Genomic DNA, 19,888 nt, shown 5'->3' on the forward strand with positions numbered 1-19,888 from the left:
AGTCTACTAATCTACTAAGGAGAGAGGAAAAGGGTGGGGGCCTGCCAGTCAGTGGGCTAGTCAAAAGACTAGACATCTTGCTGCACAGCATAAGACCACACACACACTTGGTAAAAGTGTCTTCAATATCAATTTGTGGAAAGGATAGCTCTTTCATGTGCTACATGACCCAGGCCATGGCCTAAATCTCTCTATGCAGAATGAGTCTAACAACATTAATGGGCCTCTTGGGGACGTCATAAAGGGTAACAAGTAAATATGATTAAAAAGCACTTTACAACTAGAAGAGTTTGCTACACGTGCTTAATAATAATAATTTTTTAAACATTACTTGCCTTAGCTGTTCAGGAAAGAGCAGCCTGTCAGCCTGGTTTTGTAACTGGCAATTACTTCCATTCTCTAGGACGGGAGATCTGAAACATCGGCAGCCTCTTTATCATGGCACAGTAGGAGATGAACAGGCTAAATTAATATGCAAACCTTGTTCCAATGCACTCAAGACTACTATAAAAAGGAAGTGATGAACTCAGTCTGAACCCTGGTGAGCCACACCGAACGAGCAACTCTCACTGCAGGTGGCTGAGAGGAGTGATGGTCAGCAATGGGATCCTTCCTTGCCAACTGTGGCTACATTATATTTTATCTGTATTGTGTCACCCATGGCCCTTTCTTAATTTCCAAGGAAAATGACTTCCCTAATTAGCTTTTGGTAAAAGTAGTTACAAGCTGATCCAAACCAGGAGTGGATGCTGATACTAGCCAGCCTTCAATCTCTGAGACATGATGAGCTAAATGTAATTTTAAACACCACAGAGTCTCATCAGCAGATCCCAGGGCTGGCTGAGTGGCAGAGCTTTGGTCAGAACTAACTCCAACTGTGTGATGATCGATGACAGCTGAGAAAAATAACACCTTCCTTTGCATGCCACAACTAAAATACCACATGACTCAATTTTCAATGCCATGGAATGACCCAATTCCTAGCTGTTCAGCATGCTCTTCCTGACCAAACCTATTTACCCCAAAAGTTTTCTGTCCCTTTTCCAAGGTGATCTGAATTATCCAGGAACAAAACTAGGGAAAGCTCCATCCAAAACAACCAGAATCCTGTGAGATACTTCAAGTCAACCAGACTAAATGTAAACATGTAATTAAATATTATTTCAAATGTAACTATAAAATTCATCTCCACAATGTTTCCCAGGCTAGACTTTCACATCCTTAGATATCCTGCACGTGCTCCCTCCAAGCCTGAAACAACAATGGATCCTGAGTGTAAAAGGCACAATTGCCTACTATCAAGGAAGTCAGGACAGGGCTCCATTCAAAAGAGCAGGGAAGAGCCAGATGACTCATCTGGAAAAATCTGACAGCCCCCATCTACCCCAACAAAAGCAACAGCCCTATATCCCTAAGGAAATTTCTCCTCTTGAGCAACTGTGGGCATGCCTGCGCCCATCTGACACTTTCATATTACAACAGCTCTGAGACGGTGAGAATCAAGTGTTCCCCCACCTGAATTGGACTGTAAGCCCTCAGTTTGCAAGTCCAGAGACAGTTTTAAAAAGGTAGAGAAAGCATGGTGGCAGTACCTCTCAACAGTCTTCTTCCTAGCTCTCCGGTTCCAGCCACTGGCTTTCCTGAAGTTTTCATATGACTTCAGACCATGACTGGAGGCACGAACAAACACTTAACAGGGATGGCTCAAAGCACTGGGAAAATACAAAGAAAGGGGAGGCAGTTCCTGCCCTCAAGAAGCTTAGTTTTTAATGGGGGAGAGGATGCATAGAAGGCAGTGGGAGTCAGGGAAGGAAAGTCACAAGGATGGTGGACTGGCAGCTTATTGGCATGCCCTCAGTAGAAGTGATGGTAATGATGATTTGGTTCCTGTGTCCACAACCAGAAGAATAAAGGTGGGTCTGGAAGTAGTAGGGGAGTGAGGAGTATTTTGATTTTCCCCCCTAAGACTAGAATGTTAAGGAATGTGGGGAAAGATATAGCCCATGGTAGAGAGGAAGAACAGTGATGTAGGATAGCCAGGGCTCGGTGAAAGCTAGTAGATGGAAGGAATGTGAGAGAAATAAGTCCAGGATGAAGAGAAATTCATTTACTCATCTTTCCTGGAGAGACTTTCTAGTAAAATGTAAATATCTCAGAAATGAGATCAGATGAACTTCCACTCCAAAATAGGACTGACCTGTAAAGCATTATGCGACCCTCTGAACCTCTTCAGGTTGGAAGTAAAATCTACGTGTCTCATTCATGTGTCTGCACAATGACAACAACCTCCTTTTCTCCTCAACCAAGTAATGTAACACTTCACATGGGCAGAAGCCCAGAGAGGGCAGTGAAAACTGGCACAGGGGCCTCTGACCTGCAGCCTCCCCAAGTCAGCTGTTCATTTCTACCAGGTTGGGAGGAGCAGGTTCCTCACTCACTAAGTGGGATGAGATAACTGACAGGAGCAAAAACAGTGTGACAAGTCTGGTCCCTGAGCATCTCTTCTGAATTATCCCTCCTTATGACCTCAAGGGGTAGAGTTTATACAAACAGGTCCTCATTTCCCCTAAAAGTCTTTCCATTTATACCAGTCACTATCAGTACAAATGTGGAGTTCCAACTTGACTTCCATATGGCCAAGAGTAAAGTTTCACCACTACAAACATTTTTTAAATCATTAAGCTGCAGTGATTCTCTTAAGCTGTCTTCCCATGAATCTGGATTCCCAAAAAATGAAACAAAAGAGAACAGAAATGATAAGCAGAATAGATCATAGGATCAGCATGTGAGCAGGAAGAGTCCTCAGGGATCATGTAGTCCAATCTCAACATTGTATAGAAGAGATAACTAAGGCCCAGAAAAGCTGTGTCAGTTAGTTAATAAAGCTCAAGGGAGCTCTTAGAGCCCTAAGAAAAGAGGAAAAGTGGAATTCAGAGAAACGTGGAAAAAATGGGATGAGTTGATGCAAAGTTTGTGATGTAAATGAAAAGAATACTCAAAGGAAGCTAAATTCTGAGTCACTGTCATTAACCACCTTGGTCCTGAAGAACCTAAAAGGAATCTATCTCTCCTGTTCCTCCTCTCTGGTCAGAGGTGGAAGACTGCTTAAAGTATTGCATGCACAGTCAGGTTTAGGCACTGGTTTACTCAGCTGCATAGAAGACACACATTTTCCTGAAGAGATTAGGGTTTATGCTATGAAACACACAAGTTTCTGTAGAAAAAACCCCAGTATTCTGGCAATATGGTGGCTGTAACAGGCACCAAAGACTTTCACCTTTTTTCATCTTGGCAGGGAGGGGAATCAGGGTTAGACGACTTGCCCAGGATCACAGAGCTAGTAAGAGTCTGAGGTAGGATTTGAACTTTTGGACTCAGGTCCTCCTGACTCCAGGCCAGTGCTTTATCCACTGCACCACCCAGCTGACCCTTTTTTCGTCTTTTATAACCAAGTCCCCGTTACACACCAATTGTTAATGGATCTGCCAGGATTACATGGTGCCACTGCGACTTTAAGCACTGCCTGGGATTACAGGTTTGGTTGATCCATCTACCCTGGGAGTGTATGTTTGGTTCCCAGAAGCAGGCCCTACCACTCAGGCACAGAAGATCTATTTAGGAATCTCTGCAAGTCCATACAGGAAGCTACAGGAGACAGTCCCTAACTGTAGGACCAGGCAGGTCAAGCATGTAACTTTAAGCTGCTGAACTTATCAGGTCTTGAATACAAACTTCAACAGGTCTGGTGAAGCAAAGCAGTTTGGCATCTGCTGCTGAAAAGATCTTCCGCTGGGAAGCATTTAATCATTCCTCTGGCACACGAGTCTCAGCTGTAAGCCTTCTGAGTGAGAATGGACATATGCAAGACACGAAATATCAAGAGACTGTGACCATCTGCAGCTCTGACGCTCTCCCAGGCTAAGATGGCAGCGTAGGAGTTGCAGGGGACAGAAATTCTAATGAAGGCCCTCTGTTCACAGCTCCTTTATTAAACCAGCATGGCTTCTTCCCACACTGACATGGACTAAAGACAAGCCTCAATGGGATGGGAGGACAATGCCCTCTGTAGTCATTTCAGAGCAACCTGTTCTTTCTTGAAAAGAGAGAACCAATTAAATATGCCATCAACTCAGGCTGCAAGAGAGAGTCACAGAAATAACATTCAGAGTTAAAAAAGGCATCAGAACCTCTTTTTCCCTCTAACTTGAAGATTTTAAATTGATTCCTTTCGTTTTTGCATCATATGCATTTCTGAATCCTTCCCTCTCCCTCTCCTCCTTACAGAGTTTTTCTTATAACAAAGACTTTAAAGAAGAAAAAACAGTTTGGCAAAACCAAACACAACGTCAACTTTGACAACATGTGCACCACTCCACACCCACAGTCCTCACTTCTGCCACGAAAGGAAGAAGGTCCATTTTTTTAACTCTTTTCCAGGACCAGGCTTGGTTATTATAATGACAAAATGTTCAGTATCATTTTATCATTTTTTCTGCATGGCCTCTAACTCACTTTTAAGACCCCAAATGTTCACTGTTATAGGAGATCAGCTCCTCAGTGGTTACTGAATACTGGTTTTCAAGAAAAGCAAAAAGCAATTAAGAAATCCAGAAGACTCTACCCTTAGGCCTCTCTCCAAAGCTGTCAGTGCAAGGTGCTTACTTGGCAAGGAGGTGCTCGAGCGCTCTCTTCCCTGGCTTCCTGTACACAGAGAACACCCAGTGCCCCCCAGAATCTGCATGAAGATGGCACAGTCTAGAAGAGGGCACTCACGGCTCATCGATTCAGGGTTCCCAAATCACACTGTCCTTCCAAACCAGCGATCTCCAGTAAGGAGACAGAAGTGCTTGCAGGTGACAAGGCTGACAAAGTATATTGAGAAAATGTTTATTAGCAACCAATGCTGACTGAATTCAAACAAGGCCAACTGAGTCAGAGAAAGATCAGTTAGCAACAGACCATTTTAAAAGTTTTTGTATTAGCTAGATAGGCAACTTTCTTTTGGCGAATATAATCAAAAAAGATATAAAGACACTCAGGAGGGCCCAAGGTGGGGGAGGGGAAGGGAAAGGGGTAAGCCTTGCATCTTATTTTGGAACATTTACAGTCTTCCATATCTCAGATGTGCTACAGATCTGATCCTGTCACTCTCCTAGTCAATAAATTCTAGGGCCTCCCTCTTGCTTCTTGGATCAAATAGCATCTAGTTTGTAAAGCCCTTCCAACCTGGCCTCCTTCCTACAGACCAGCCCAATCGGCATTCTGGAGAATACTCACCCACAGTCCTTCATCTACCCACGCTAGCTCCAAGCCTCAGCACTGACAATGCCCCACATTTCACACCTCCCTTATCACCTCCATGCCAAAGAATCCCTCACTTCCTTTTTCTATCTGAAGCCTTTCATAATTACTCCCAAACAATTCTCCTCTCCACCACCACTGTATTCATTGCTCTATATTATATACGTCTCTGTATATTCTGTCTCTCTAGACAGAATGAACAGACACTCTTTGAGAACGAGGTTTGTTTTCTTTTTTTTGGTCTCTGTATCCTCACAGCTTAACAAAGACACACAGGAATACATAAAACCTAAGAAGTTAGTGTACATTCAGGATTACTAAATGTAGACTTTTTTTTATCATTATAGCCCAATTAAGATGATTTTTCTATTTTAAAAGGGTAGAGATCTAGACTCTGAAGCTACCTCAATGCCTGAAAATTATCTTTGTGTAAATGTTTACTTGACTCAACTTCTACCATCATCCTATAAGAAAGTTACCACCAAGTCTGGATTCTCCTTATCCATGTGAGGCAGTCTAGTTGACTGAAACCCACATGTGTCTTAACTGCCTGATCTTTGTCATCTGTTTCCATCTTCTCCTCCTCCAATTTCATCAACTGTGCTTCCTTCCCCCCCTTCCCTCTGGAGCTGCCTATGGCACAAGCTTCTCCCCAGCCTCCTGGGCAGCCCTGCCAGAGACCACATCATGGAGAAGTCTGTCCTGAGCCCTCGATCTCCTGTCATGTGCATGTGCTGGATCACTACTTCTGGAAAGCTCATTTCACTCCCTCTTTTCTTGACCCCTCCCCTCATCTCCAGTTTTGGAATACTGAAAAAGACATGATCAAATCAAATGTGTCATTATTCCTGCCTAGAGTATGTGATCTACCCCCTATAACTCTACATTCATCTCAGTATTTTTCCAGACCAAAGTGACCTTCCCTAGCCATTGTCTCCCCATTAAAATGTAAGCTCCTTGAAAGCAGAGATTGCTTTCAGAATGGTCTCCCCAGCACTCAGCATACACTTAATATATGTTCATTCATTTATTTCATTCATCAGGGTTACTGACCTGCTAAAAAAAATCTTATGGAGCTTCTGCTCTCATTTCTGTTGGGAGATGTTAATTAGCAGAGGAATGGTTGTGGATACAGATAATCCACAAACTGAAGATAGCTCCAGAGTTGCTCAAAGTTAGCTATAAACGGGGAATTAGAGATTTGCTTCCTGCAATTTTCAGTATTTATAAAAAGTTATCCTAGTGTTGTATGTTCATCCTTTCTCAGGGGATGATTTTATGCTAAGATTCTGTTTCTTATCTTCTATTTGGTACATTCATTTATACATCCATAGGAAAGTCAATGAGGTTCTGATGAACTGTTTTCTTCACTCTTGTTGAAGATTTTTTACTAGAGATGGTTCACTAGGGGGTGGAGAAAGAGAGATAATATCAAAAAAATGTAATAGAAAAAACAAAAGGTATCAGTCATCCGTTATGTGCCTCTTCAGATTTTAAAAGAAGAAAATCTGTCCTGTTCTTGGCCCCAATTTCTATTCTCGTCTCTGAGATAATGCGTGGTGCATGCTGGTTGACTGCTCCTAAATCCAGGATGGAGAAAACCTGCAGTTAAGTTTTCCAGAGGATGCAGCAGATGTGGATTGGAGAATTCCTTTAGGATCCTGGGCTGAAGGTTCTTATAAAAAATTGCTCTCATCATAGTAACAGTCAATTCTGGCTGCAAAGTAATAGCGGTGCTTTCTTCCCCAATTTGAGCCAAACTACTATCATGACTCACACTATCTTAAGTCAAAACAATTACTCCTTCAGCTAAGAAGAGACAAACAAACGCTGTGGCAACAAGGTTGTTACAGAAGGGGCAAACAGGTCTCATAAGTGGATATGGAAATGACTGCTTTTCGCCAAATAACCCCACTATGGCAGCTCTCATCAACACTCCCTGTTGGTGTCCAGATGGCATCCTCGCTCATCTGGAAAGATGGTGGATCCGACAAGAAGCTGGTCCCCAATGTCTCACTGCTGTACTGTGATGGCAGTCCTTCCTTTAGGGCATGTGAAAGTTAAATGTATGGCACTGGGCACCTCTAAGATAATAAAACCTCCTTACTTTCCAGAGAATCTCAAGAGAGCCACACAGGCTAACTTGCTCTGTATCCCATTTTTCAAGGGCAGATGTCAACAAGGATCCCTTTACAGTAAAGTCAAAAAATCATTTTGTGGAAATTACAGCCAAGAACACAGGTCCATGTCACTAGACTTTGCACAGTGTGCAGTATAATAATAACATCCCTGCCTCACTCACAATCACACTGCACCTTAGTTTTCACATCCATATCTCATCCTATCCTCTCAACAATTCTGAAAAAGTCAGAGTTGGTATTTTATCCACAATTTACAGATGAGGAAACAGAGGCCTTGAGAGAATACAGGATTTGTTCAAAGTCATGTAACATAATAAAACAGTGGTAAAACCTAGGCATTGAGCTCAGGCCATCTGACCCAAAGTCTGTGCTCTTAGTGATACAGTCCTGCTGCCTACAAAACGGGCAACCCATCAATTTTATCCATATGCCAGATTCATATAAATCACTACAGAAAATAAAACTATAATCCAGCACCCAATTTATCCAAAATGATGTTCAGAAAATAATTTTAAACTGTTTGAAAATTGGGAATATATTTTCCCATTAGAATAATGCCAAGTGAACCCATAAAATATTTTAAGACTACCAATGTATTTAAAAGCTCTAAGCCACCATGTGCACCTGTGTTTTTTTGTGGGAAAAAAAATTTCAGCTTGAGAAGACAGAATTAGATGTCCCTCTCCTGCAGGAGGAGGAAGAATTTGCTACCAACTTCTCCCACAGAGGGTAATACAGGCAGGAACTTTCCTCCATCCAAGTCACTGCCTGTAGCCTGAGGTAGAGTAAGCAGTAGAGCCAGTTTAGGAGGAGTTGAGAGGGCAAAGATTATGGGCCACTAGAGACAAGGAGATTGGTAAGGCAGGACCTTATGTTTCAGTAAATTCCTTAAGAATACTTCTTGGTCCCAGGCTGGCTCCCTGGTCACTTCCTGTTCACTGCTACCATTTATTGATCCCAAACACTCTTTCATCTCCAGTCTACTGCGAAAAACAAGACAAAAGAGGCCAGTCCCTCCACAGGAAGTTCTCAGGAACAAGTCCAGGTACGGATGGATCTCCTTCCCACTTCCCCTAGCTCTTTGATGGAAAAGAAAAGACAAGACAGGAAAGGAATACAAGGGAGAAAGATATACTTGCAGATGTTTATTTATGGATCCATTTCAATTAATACACATCAAAGCCTTTTTGTCTATGAACAAATCAAAAGTAATCTAAAGGAGGGTGAGGTGGAGTTGAGGGATGGAGCCAGTCAGAAATCAACGGAGACAAACCAAAGTGGCAGAAGCAGAGAGACAGAAAAAAATAGACAAAAGAGTAGGCAGTGAATAGAGAGACATGGAGACAGAGAGAAAGAAAGCTCTGAAGGGCACAGAGAGAGACTCCCATGGACCAACATATGCACATGTGAAGACTGCTCATGTCCTTCTATTTCCGTATTTATCCACTGAGAAGAATGGCTACAATCTGTGCCCCTCCTCTCTTAACTCTTAGCAGTCAACAATGACCTCAACATGTAACTCCTCTACTTAACTTTACTATTCCTGCTGAGGAGATCACTATCCTCTCAGTCCCTCATGTTCACAATCCAATGGATCCTTCATCCTCTCTCATTTCTCATATCCATGCTGCTGCCCCCTTCTCTCCTCTGACACTCCTATCACTCCAGTACAGGCCCCATCATCGCAAGCCTGGAGTACTGCAATAGTCCAATGATCATCTCTCTGCCTCAGGAATTATCCCACTCCAGTTTATCCTCCACTTAGCTGCCAGTATTCTTCCTCAGTGCAAGTCTGACCACATAACCCTACCTACTCAATACACTCCAGTTCTCTCTATCATTCCAGGATCAAAAAGAAAATTCCCTGACATTTAAAGCCATTTAGAACCTCCCTCCTCCATACACACCATGTATTCTATATATTAGGGACACTGACACCTCCTTGTTGTTCCTGACTGTGGGCATTTCCACTGGCTGTCTTCCATGCCTAAAATCCTCTCCCTCCTGGTTTCCTTTGAGTTCCAGCTAAAATTCTACCCTCTCCTCTACAAGAAGCCTCTCCTGATTCTCTTAATGTTGGCACCTTCTCTTGGTTGAATACCTCCAATTTATTCTGTGCAAAGCTTGTTTGTACGTAGTTGTCTGCATGTTGTATCCAGTATAGTGCATGTTCCCTAACAGCAGGAACTGGGAGTATTTAGTTTTTTGCCTTTCTCTGTATTCCCAATACTGAGCACAGCCCCTGGCATACATTAAGGGCCTAATAAACGCTTCTTGACTTGACTTACAATCTAATCTAGGAATCACTAGAAAATTAAACTCAAGTTGTTCACAACTTTTCTTTACAGGAAGTGGGTAGAAAATTAAGGTATTAATTAAGACATGTTCAACCTGGATCAGAGAAAGTTAAAAAGTGGAGAGTTGGTGAGGAGAGATGAAGAGAAAAGACGCAAGATGAGGGGGAAGGGAAGATATCTAAGGTTGGGTCAGGGGACACAAAGAGGAGATCCTACGCGGAACCTGAGTAAAATGCAGACTTAGACAACTGAGAACTACCCTTTTCAGGCCTTTAATTTTCTCCAAAAGTCCTACATCAGATTAAAAATAGAACAAGTGTTCCTTAGACAGAAGACAGGGTGGGACACACTCTCCCTCAGGCAGCAAGGTCTCCCAGGTTTCACTACACAGTCCAAGACTCCTAGCCACATCTCAACAGCTGCATAATGAAACCTATGCTGGAAGAAGCAGGCATGAAAATCAAGAGCTTTGTAATCCCCAGAGAAGAGTTCCCTTCCATTTGGGAAAAAATTTCCTGGAGGGTGTCTTATTCATTTCCATAGTAAAATATAGCCTTTCCCTAGAATTTATCCTCAAAAAACATCTCCTATCACCATTCAGATCCTTTTGCAAAATCATTAAAAACATGATCATATAATCTGTTCTTACTTGACCTAAAGTACTTGCTAGAAAGAGAAATCACTAACAAACTAACACACAAGTTTTCCTCTGCCAGGCTTAGCAAAACTCCAGCTATCAAACACCTAAAAGACTGCAGGCAAATTCCTTGATTAAAAACTGTGAATATAGACAAATTTGAAAATTGTATTTCTGATGTGAGAGGGAATGAAAAGGTTCAGAATGACTAGTTTTTAAGTTGCATGGTGGGCCCTCAGAGCAGTCAGCTGCCATTAAGGGCTCCCTGTTAAAGAACCACAGGCCTGCTCAGGGCACTGTGTGTAGCAGGCTAATATAGGGAGTCAATGCTGCAAACTCGCATCACTACCTAATCTAACAACCAGTGGTGATTATCAGACTCAACTAGCTTCAATTCAATTCAAACATTTGCTTATTAAGTGCTTAATATATGACCATCATTGCTCTGGGGAAAACAAAAATGGTCTCTGCTCAAAGCATTTACAGTGAACCAGGAGGATCCACATCATGGCATACGGATGACACAGGACAGAGCATGACCAAGGTGAGTCAGAACAGGAAGAGAACACTGTCAGCACAGTGGGCTGGCCAGGAAGGCTTCCTGGAGGATGTACATCACGTATCAAATTTTTCAGGAAAATAAAGATTTCAACAGGCAAAGATGAGGAGAAAGTACACAACCTGGCAAGAGAAAGACAAACAAATTGGGCAATGAATGGCCAAGTTGCCCAGATCACCTGGAACATAGACAGCAGGAAGGGGAATGATGTGAGATGAGAATCAGTTAGAAGAACTCCCCACTTCCAATATTAAGAACAGTCAGTAATTCCCTTATCCTATGCCTTAATTTCTTTCTGCTAATCTCAGAATAAGAAACCAGGACACAAACAAGAGCTGTGGTCCCTGTTGCCCAAGCACTTGAATTAAGAGGTCCATAGCTCCACCCAGAATGACTTCCACCTCTGCATCAGAATCTGGTCTAACACCAGCTGTGGGGAGGACCTTCCACTGCCAATGGCAGACACAGCCAGATCCATGAGACAAATGTAGCAGCAGTCACCGTCTCCTGCTGGGGAGGAAGGCTTTCTTACCTGTAAGTTATTGAGAGGTTCCATCTTCATAACTGGACCCAAGGTATTGAGGGGAAGGGACACATCGATGCTCTGGTTTGGCATCAGCGGAGTATGAATGGCCAAAGGAGTACTAGGGATGACGCCAAAGCTGAGAGAGAAAAGAAACCGAGGAGAGGTAAAAGCAGAAGGACTGACCCAGAAGCATCTTTGGGGCTCTAAATGCTGTTTTATTCAATAAGTCTCATCTTGGATAATGGGAAGAACAACAGGGGCCAAGAGAGTGAGATTCCAATTAGCCATGTCAACATGGGACCAATAAGCTCCCAGACTTCTGTTCCTTCATCCACAGCCGGGCATTCACACCAAACACAGCTTCCCCTTATGAAGACTGCTTCTCTAAGCCCCTTTTATACCTGCTGTGTCACAGACAAGCTGCTTTCCTATGGTCTTTTCCAAAGTCCCATCCCTGCTCTCAATCTATTATCCTATGACTCCTAAGTCATCTTTGGGAGAGGGAGAATTATCATTTCCTTCAAAGAAAAGCAAGAGAGGAATGATTCTGTTGATTCACAGTGACCTCACTGCAGCCCTATCCAAAGGACAGAATTATGCATTTGCAAATCTTACTTTTATTCCTATTCACTCTCTTTTTTGTTCACAGATTATCCAATGACTCAAGGGGAAACAGCCAATCTAAGCAAAATAGAATTGATTAGCTTGTGTATTCTAAATGACTAAAAGGAAACTGAGGCTAAATTTGGTCAGTCAAACCTATAACAGGCAGCATATAGCACCCAGCTAGTTTTCTTGGGTGAAGATAGGACAGTGTAAAAGGAGGGAAGAAACTGACAAAGAAAAACGATGCTTACAAAAAGAAAACAAAACCAAAGACCCAATCCCTTAGTCTAAAGAACAGCCATGAATACAAATGATTTTGTAAAGGCGGATCAGGAAAGGTAGCACAAAGAGTGAAACGGGCAGTTTGATGCGTGTGTTCTGCTCCACCCAAGGAAGACGTTATCATTATAGCACATATACAGTGGTAAATTCTACAAAGTGCTTAAAACTAATGTCTCATTTTGTCCTCACAACTCTGCAAGGCAGGTGATTTTAATATCCCCATTGTACAGATGAGGAAACTGAGGCATGGAGATTTAGGTAAGCCATTTGCCCAGGAAGTATGTGAGACTGGATTTGAACTCAGGTGTTCCTAATCTAGGTCCAATGCTTTGTGCACTCTGTGCCACCTAGGGATCTATCCATTTTCATGTTTCAAATAGTTTTAGAAACGAAGGCAAGTAAGCAAATACTTCATTAAGGTGGAAAAACTAAGTAATTTACACAGAAAATCTATCCCTCAACTGGGCAAGTCTTTTTTCCTTTTCAAGGACACTGAAATAGGCATTTTTAAGTTAGAGATGGGGAACTCTCCCTGATTACTCACTACGCCAAAAGGCTCTCCATCTGTCCTGTGATTCTAACCTCAGAACCAACAGAAATCAGAGGAAACTTGCCCTGAGCCATCAAAGCTGTGTCTCTTTCATTAGAACGTGCCTTCCATCTGTGACTCACTACTGCTCTAAAACAGACTGTACCTTCAGGAGAAATTTCCTGGACAGATCACTGGCCAGGGCAGAATAAAGTACAAACCGGCCAAACATACTATGCTTTCTGATGTGCCAAATCAAAAAATATTCCAGAAGGTGAAACATTTGCAAATGGTTTAGTGTGAATTAAAATGATTGATGATACAAGCCCAAATCTCAGAAATGTAGGCTCTTGGATAACACAAACAGATCTGATGATTGAAGAGTCAATTACTACTATTTTATAAGCAGAGTTGACTCTTTCACAATTACAAAAAAAAAAAAAAATCCCACAAGCTAGAACATTTCCTCCTCCCCTTTTTTAATTCTTTATTACAAAGGATGGCTCATTATGTAGGAGAGGGGAAGGGGTATGTTTGGAAATGAAGGTGATTTAAAAAAAAATAAAAGGTATTTTTAATGAGATCTTGCAGCCAGTTCCTTAAGCCATGAAAACTTAACAGGGTTCACTGGTGTTTCAGAACTCTTAGACTTCAGCCTTTCACTTCCTTCCTTCTTAACAAGAAGCTAGGGCAAAAAAAAGATAATGCCAAAAGTCAATGCCAGCCTGCAATGTGTAGTTCACTATCCTGTGTCCTCAGTAACAAGATATGGGGAATGGAGAGGCACCGTAAAGTGATACCTATGCAAAGTGTGATTCCTGTCACCAATGAAAACTATTTCAGGTCAATTAACAAACACTTATTAAGTGAGGTTTGTTGTTGTGACCCAAATGGGGTCACAGAGTAAGATATAACAAGAACCATGAACAGCAGCAACAGAAGCACTGAGCATCCAAAGAAAGACAGAAAACCTCTCTGCTCTCACATTCAGGTGACAGTATTTCAACCAAACATACACTCTAAGGAAGGTAATGAATGCAGCCTCTAATCACAGTACTGAAGGGAAAGCATGTGCTTTGCCTTTTAGCAGTGGTAGAGGACCTCAGGAGGGAAATGATTGTACATTTTTAGATATGGCCAAGATGTTGCTTTGCTTTGCCTAATTGTGTCAATCTGTTACACGGGAGCGTTCTATGGCAAGATAGGGAAAGGAGAATATACTGAAGATGACAGCGATGTAAAACAAGAGCATTAACAAAACATTTAGGAATAAAAAGTCCGCATTCTGTAGGATTTCTAGTCAGAGAGTGCTGTCTCATGGCAATAGATATCTGAGCTTTTGTTTCATGATTCCAAATGATGGCAGAGCCTCCCATACAATTCCTGGACAGAGAGCTGCTAAGCTGAAGATGACTTGGACCTCATCTAAAGTCCAGAGCCTACCAAGAGGAGAGATTTCCCAGGACTTAATGGTCCATTCTCTGCCTGAGCATGAGGGCAAATGCCCGCCACAAGAACAAGCTGAGTGATTCAGGCTTCTTACCTGTTCTTGTTAAACTGAATAGCAAAATCTGTCATGTGCTGCAACGCTTTGTTGGTGAAGTTCATGTCCATGTAGATGTGGCCCTGTCGGTGAGTGAACGTTCCTGAAATCTCCAGGCCTTTTGCTTTCACTGCAGGGAGCCAAATCTGAAAGGCAGCATAAAAGCCATTTGGACCAGGCAACACTTGGAGAGATAATGTACCATCATTCAGATTTCACAGGAAAGAATACAAAGTGGAAAATGTCCCCTCAGAAAGTCTGTCATAGGAGCAGAAAACAAGTCTCTCTGCAGTGCCAGCTGTTCTAATTAGCCATCCATAATTATTAAGGGACTGATGATCAAGCCTGCCCCTGTCCCCTGACCAACTTGGTCACTGCTTTTTTGTGCCTCCAGTAGGGAGAACAAATAGGGGGAAATGAGGAACTTCAGGCAGCTCCTGACAGGTGTTAACAGTTGTTCAAAATTTATTAGTAATTGAAAGTAAATGCTAAAGTGCCATATTGGGGTTCTCAGGATTTTATCATCACCATCTCCAATCAAATATTTGAGCTTTATTGTGTTCAAAACACTACATTCTAAAAATTGATAATATGTCATGTGCTTTGTCCTAACTTTCTAAGACAAAATTCTATTTTCTGAGAGGCTTTATAATTCTGTTTAGAGTTGGGCAAGGCTCATTTAGCCATGGCCAACTTGACAGCCTGCTCTGAACTAAATTACACTAGAACAACTTTGTATCAACACAGCAGACTGTGTATGCAATGCATATATTTCCTGGATAGGAAAACCTGAGTAAATAAGCAAACAATTCAACAAGAAATAAAATAGCATGGCTCCCCAGAAGGCAGTGAAGCAATGAAGACTAGGACCTCTGACCTTGTGATATACCCCTAGATTCTGAAGGGACTGTCACCCCCAAAGCAGCTTCTAAGGCCTTCTTTTTTCCATTCTTATTAATTCCACAAAGACTTATGCTTCATTACATCAAGAACCTGTAATTCTGCCAGTGGAAGCACTCCCCTGTCCTCTCAGACAGCCATTTAACTACACCATAGTCAATGGTTTTTAAGAGCTGCTGTGGTAAATAAAAATCCATCATTCTAGGCTCAACTGGTGATGAGTCTTCAAAGTTAATTAAACTGGACCCCAGACAACAGTCCATAACTAGGCTAATCCTAAAGGACTTTCTATTTGCTAAGTCTGACAGAATTTATATACCCTCTATGTTCAAAAATAAATGTGTTTTACACTAATAGCAAATGAGAGAAAACAGAAAAATATATTCTACATTACAAATGTTACTACAAGACTAAGGGGAAGAAGATGCCATAGTCAAAACAGTGACTAGACTGTGAATCAGCAGTCCCAGGTTATCACTACCTACCCAACCTTGGGCAAGTCCTGACTCCTTTGGCCTTAGCCTTCTCATCAGTACAATACAAAGGTTGTATCAGATGAAATCTGAGGGCCCTTTCAGTTCTCATAATTGATGACTCTCAGAGTCAGAGAATAGCATGTTACTGGCATACTTTATGTTTTTCTTCTACTAAACACTATACCAAAAGACTAAAAAAACCAAATAGTATTAGATTTCCCCTGGATTGACTTTAAGTTGACAGACTGAATGATACGGCATATGTAAAGGAAAAAAGTTTGCCTCCTTAAGATTTTAAGTCCTGTGGACCAATTATAAATAACAGCTAATGTGGTCAGAATAGCAGTGGTCTCTTTTTGGTGAGTTGGAACCCTGCTATCTCCTCCTGCCCCTTGGTACACGGGGACAAAAGTCTCCGGTCTAAGAAACAACACAAGTCAAGTCTAACACCAAAATCACAAAGTGCCCAAGCCCTGTCCAGCGAGAAGGTCCCACTCTGATATTCTCTTGACTTACAGCTTTGGGAGCCACAAACCCTCCAGGTGCCAGGCCTATCCCAGTGGAGAGTTCAAAGAGGTCATTGAGTCCACTGCTAACCACAGCAGGAGTAGGTGAAGGGGCAAAAGTTGCAGGCACAGAAGATGGAATGAAGGACTGTCCCACCTACAGGGGAAAAAAAACCACAATTTAAGTCAAAATGAAAGAGGGAAAGAGCCACAGTGCAAACTAAACATAACTAGTCATCACCAAGGGCTGATGGACATCACAGGCATTTGAGCATAACTGACAAGTCAATGAGGAAGCACTCAGTGAAACAAAGCAATCCCAGCATTGGGGGAGACTAATCCACACACACTCTCTCTTTCCAATACCAAATGAGCTTTGTTGCTCAAAAGGACTTCACTTTCACAGGAACGCACACTCTAGGCTATTTTTGAGAGAGCACTGAAGTACAGAATGAGGACACAGGGACCCAAGGTTGGCTTCTTTTTTTTTTTCTTTCCAATTTTAGCTTCCATGATTCTTTGCAAAAGGCCTCTGGGAATCATAAAATGGGAAAGGAAGGGATTGCTTGTGCAGGAAAGGGGAGCAGCTCCATTTCCACGGGGGTCTGGCCATCTCTTTACTCACATCTTGTTCTCCCATTTCAAGAATAAACATTTAGAGGGTCCCTCCTCCAGAAAGGTGGGTATTTTATACTCTCTCAAACATACTCTCTCAGGAACTTCTCACTCTTACAGAGTCCAAATCACTCTCTCAATCTCACGCTAGATGACACCAGGGCATAAGAGCATTTCCTCACCAAGACAGGAGTTTCAATTTCTTTTTAACTATTAATGACAGGAAGCCAGAGGAATTCCTAAAAAGACCAACACTCCAAGCCCTGAGGATGCAGCCTAACAGAGAGTGGGGTACCACCCTGACAACTCAAAATGACCTGCTCTCACTCTGCTACTTTGCTAACACTGCCATCCTTGGTCTGCACATACCATGTCTGACAGCAGCAATGGCTGTTCTGAGAGAATTAGTGGACAAAAAAAAAGTTATAATCAAATCAGGGTAGGGAAGGGTCACTATTTTCCCACTGAAAAAAATTGATGGCACTTACTGCCGGACTTCCTCCAATGCCCCCGCCAAGGTCACTGCCAAGCTGAAAGAGAGAAAGGAGAGAGAGAAGAGAAAGGTAGAGTTCATTTAGCTACATACTAGAAGCCAGAACAGAATTTGCAGTTTGGACCACTGAGTGGTTGGGGAATACATGCTGTCTAATAACTGGTCTACTCTGGGACAAAGAAGATCTAGGTTGTAACATCCTGGGAAGGACATCTAAGAAAAACCTTTAGGAGGAAGATGGAGCTGAAATCTCTCAGGGATTCTTCAGTTCCAATCTTTCCACAGCAGTATTTGGACAAACTCAAACAGGATTTAGAAGAGTTTGCAAAAGCCCAAGACATACTGTCCCCCAAACACTGATATGCTTCAAATGTCCTTTTAAAAAATAAAAATCAAATCCCGCCCCTTCCTCACCTATGCCACCTGCTCCTTAACACTTCTGAAGAGCCTTTTAACTGATAAATAAACAAACAAAAGAGACATAAATAAAAATGAAAATTGCATTTTCAGATCTGTGCCAACAGCCACAAACCAAAGAATGGGGTTTAAAACTTAAAGAAATACTAAAAGAGAAAGTACTTGGGATTCGAAGAAACCACACCACCTGTGGACCCTGGCTTCACAACTCTCCTTCCTATTGACTCCTTTTAAACTCTTCTGAGAAGAGAATCCACTAGCAATAGAGGCAGGAGGCTAAATGGCTGAAAAGCTGGACTAAAGTCTTGGCCTTGCTTCTAAATAACCAGGTTGGGAACCTGGGAAAGTCATGAAAACTTCCTAGGTTTCTTTTCTCTCATCTGTAAAATACAGAGATCACCCTAGAAGACTTCTAAGCTCCCTTGAAGCTCTGAAATTCTGTTATTTGAAAGGATTCGAGGCACTGGCAACAGATTGACTCATGAATTAGCCTTTCACCCATTTCCCACTCTGAGTTAACAGTGCCATGATAAAGCTCTTATGAAAAGAGTTGGCCATGAGAAACACTGGCCATGAGTTGTCTCTAAGAGTACAGCATGCAAACAAATAAGCCAACACTAAAAAACTCTACCTTTTTCTTAAACATTACCCCTTTCTACTAGGTAGGTTACCACCTCCCAAGATTTTTACTCATTCATTTTCCATGGAAAGGAGGTGAGTGAGAGCAAAGTACAAAAGATGGAAAATCCAAGGGCCATTTGCACTCCTATGCATGAAATACCAAAGGCCTGACAGATTCTCTACAGAGGCATGAATGGGCTATAATCCAAGCCACTGAGACCAATTACCCATGTCCACGAGATCATGGCCCCACAGAAATATCAAAGGACCTTATCCTTGGCTTTTGCCTGACACATGCAGATCTCTTACCATGGTGCACAGCACATTCAACGTTCTCTATAGACAACAGTGTACCCTTTAGTGGGGGGAACCACTGTCCTGTGAAGACATACTTTGTGTGTCCCCTCTCATCTTACAGAAGACACTTTGGAACTTCACTTGATAGGCTGAACATAAAATTTAAAACCAATGTGTGCCAGACAATGGTTTTCCCCATGACAGCTGATTTCTATTGTACATGGATGCCACAGGTACCATGAACTTATATTAATAGGCATGTTCAACATAAAACAGAGAGAAATTCCAGTTACAGAGCTTTTAAAACCCTTTCAGTATAAGACTTCAAAATCACATTCTCAAGCAAGTCATCAATGATAAGAAACTGAAAGGAGAAAATAGTAGGTGAGGGATTTCAGAAAAGATTTTCATATAGCATTTTTCTCTCAAATTCTGCAATAGCATCTACCTCATTTAAGAAGGGCTTCCTGGAAAGCATGAAATTCCATTAATTCAACCTTAAAAAAAAAACTTAGTCCCTACCATGTACAAAGTCCTGTACTTGGTGGGCATTAGGAATGGGGTATCGTGTTTAAATAAGAGATAAAAAAAAAACAAATGCACAAATTAGCTACAAGTAAAATGTGCTAAAAGTTGCAAGAAACAGAATAAAGAAACAGAATCCCAAAGAGGGAAAGACTGGTTTTGGTTAGAGGATCAGGAAAGATTACCTATGGATATGGCTTCTTGACTGAGCCTAGAAAGCTGAAAAAGCTAGGACAACAGAAGGGAGGGTGGGGGGAGGAGAGAGAAAAAGAGGGAAGAAAAAAGGGCATTCCAGGAAATGCATGAAAGAGGACAATCTCAGGGCTGGCTTGAGAAATAATGGTAGTTCTGTTTGGAGAGGACAAGCTACCCAAGCAAGACAATAAAAGAAATAAGGCTTAAAAGGGCCAAATGATGGAAGGTCTTAAATGGTTTCACATGGAAAGCTTGAAAAAGAGTCTGGTACAATATAGTCAAAGCCTATTATTATATCAATGATGATTAGGGTGGAGAAAACTTAATTAAACTGTCAGAGGTGCTCATTCCAGAGACAGATTGGGAGAATTCCATGTCTTCTAGTGGGTGTTCATTTTTCTGGTAAAGAGATAGGTCAAATT

At 41.9% G+C, this 19,888-nt stretch overlaps 1 protein-coding gene across 7 annotated transcripts in view; it reads right to left on the reverse strand.

The window, feature by feature from the left end:
* The window catches only part of AP2B1 (adaptor related protein complex 2 subunit beta 1), a 144,753-nt gene that overhangs the window by 25,812 nt on the left and 99,053 nt on the right, over positions 1-19,888 (reverse strand). For 5 of the 7 annotated variants that reach the window (XM_072644916.1, XM_072644914.1, XM_072644917.1 and 2 more), the window contains 4 exons: positions 17,407-17,448; positions 16,314-16,460; positions 14,422-14,567; positions 11,468-11,597 (listed from right to left, as the gene is read on the reverse strand). In XM_072644916.1, coding sequence (XP_072501017.1) covers positions 11,468-11,597; positions 14,422-14,567; positions 16,314-16,460; positions 17,407-17,448 — 465 coding nt within the window. The remainder of the gene's footprint in view (positions 1-11,467; positions 11,598-14,421; positions 14,568-16,313; positions 16,461-17,406; positions 17,449-19,888) is intronic. The other 2 variants (XM_072644921.1, XM_072644919.1) reach the window with 1 other exon arrangement.

This window comes from Notamacropus eugenii, chromosome 2 (assembly GCF_028372415.1).
Source record: "Notamacropus eugenii isolate mMacEug1 chromosome 2, mMacEug1.pri_v2, whole genome shotgun sequence".
NCBI classification, from domain to species: Eukaryota; Metazoa; Chordata; class Mammalia; order Diprotodontia; family Macropodidae; genus Notamacropus; species Notamacropus eugenii.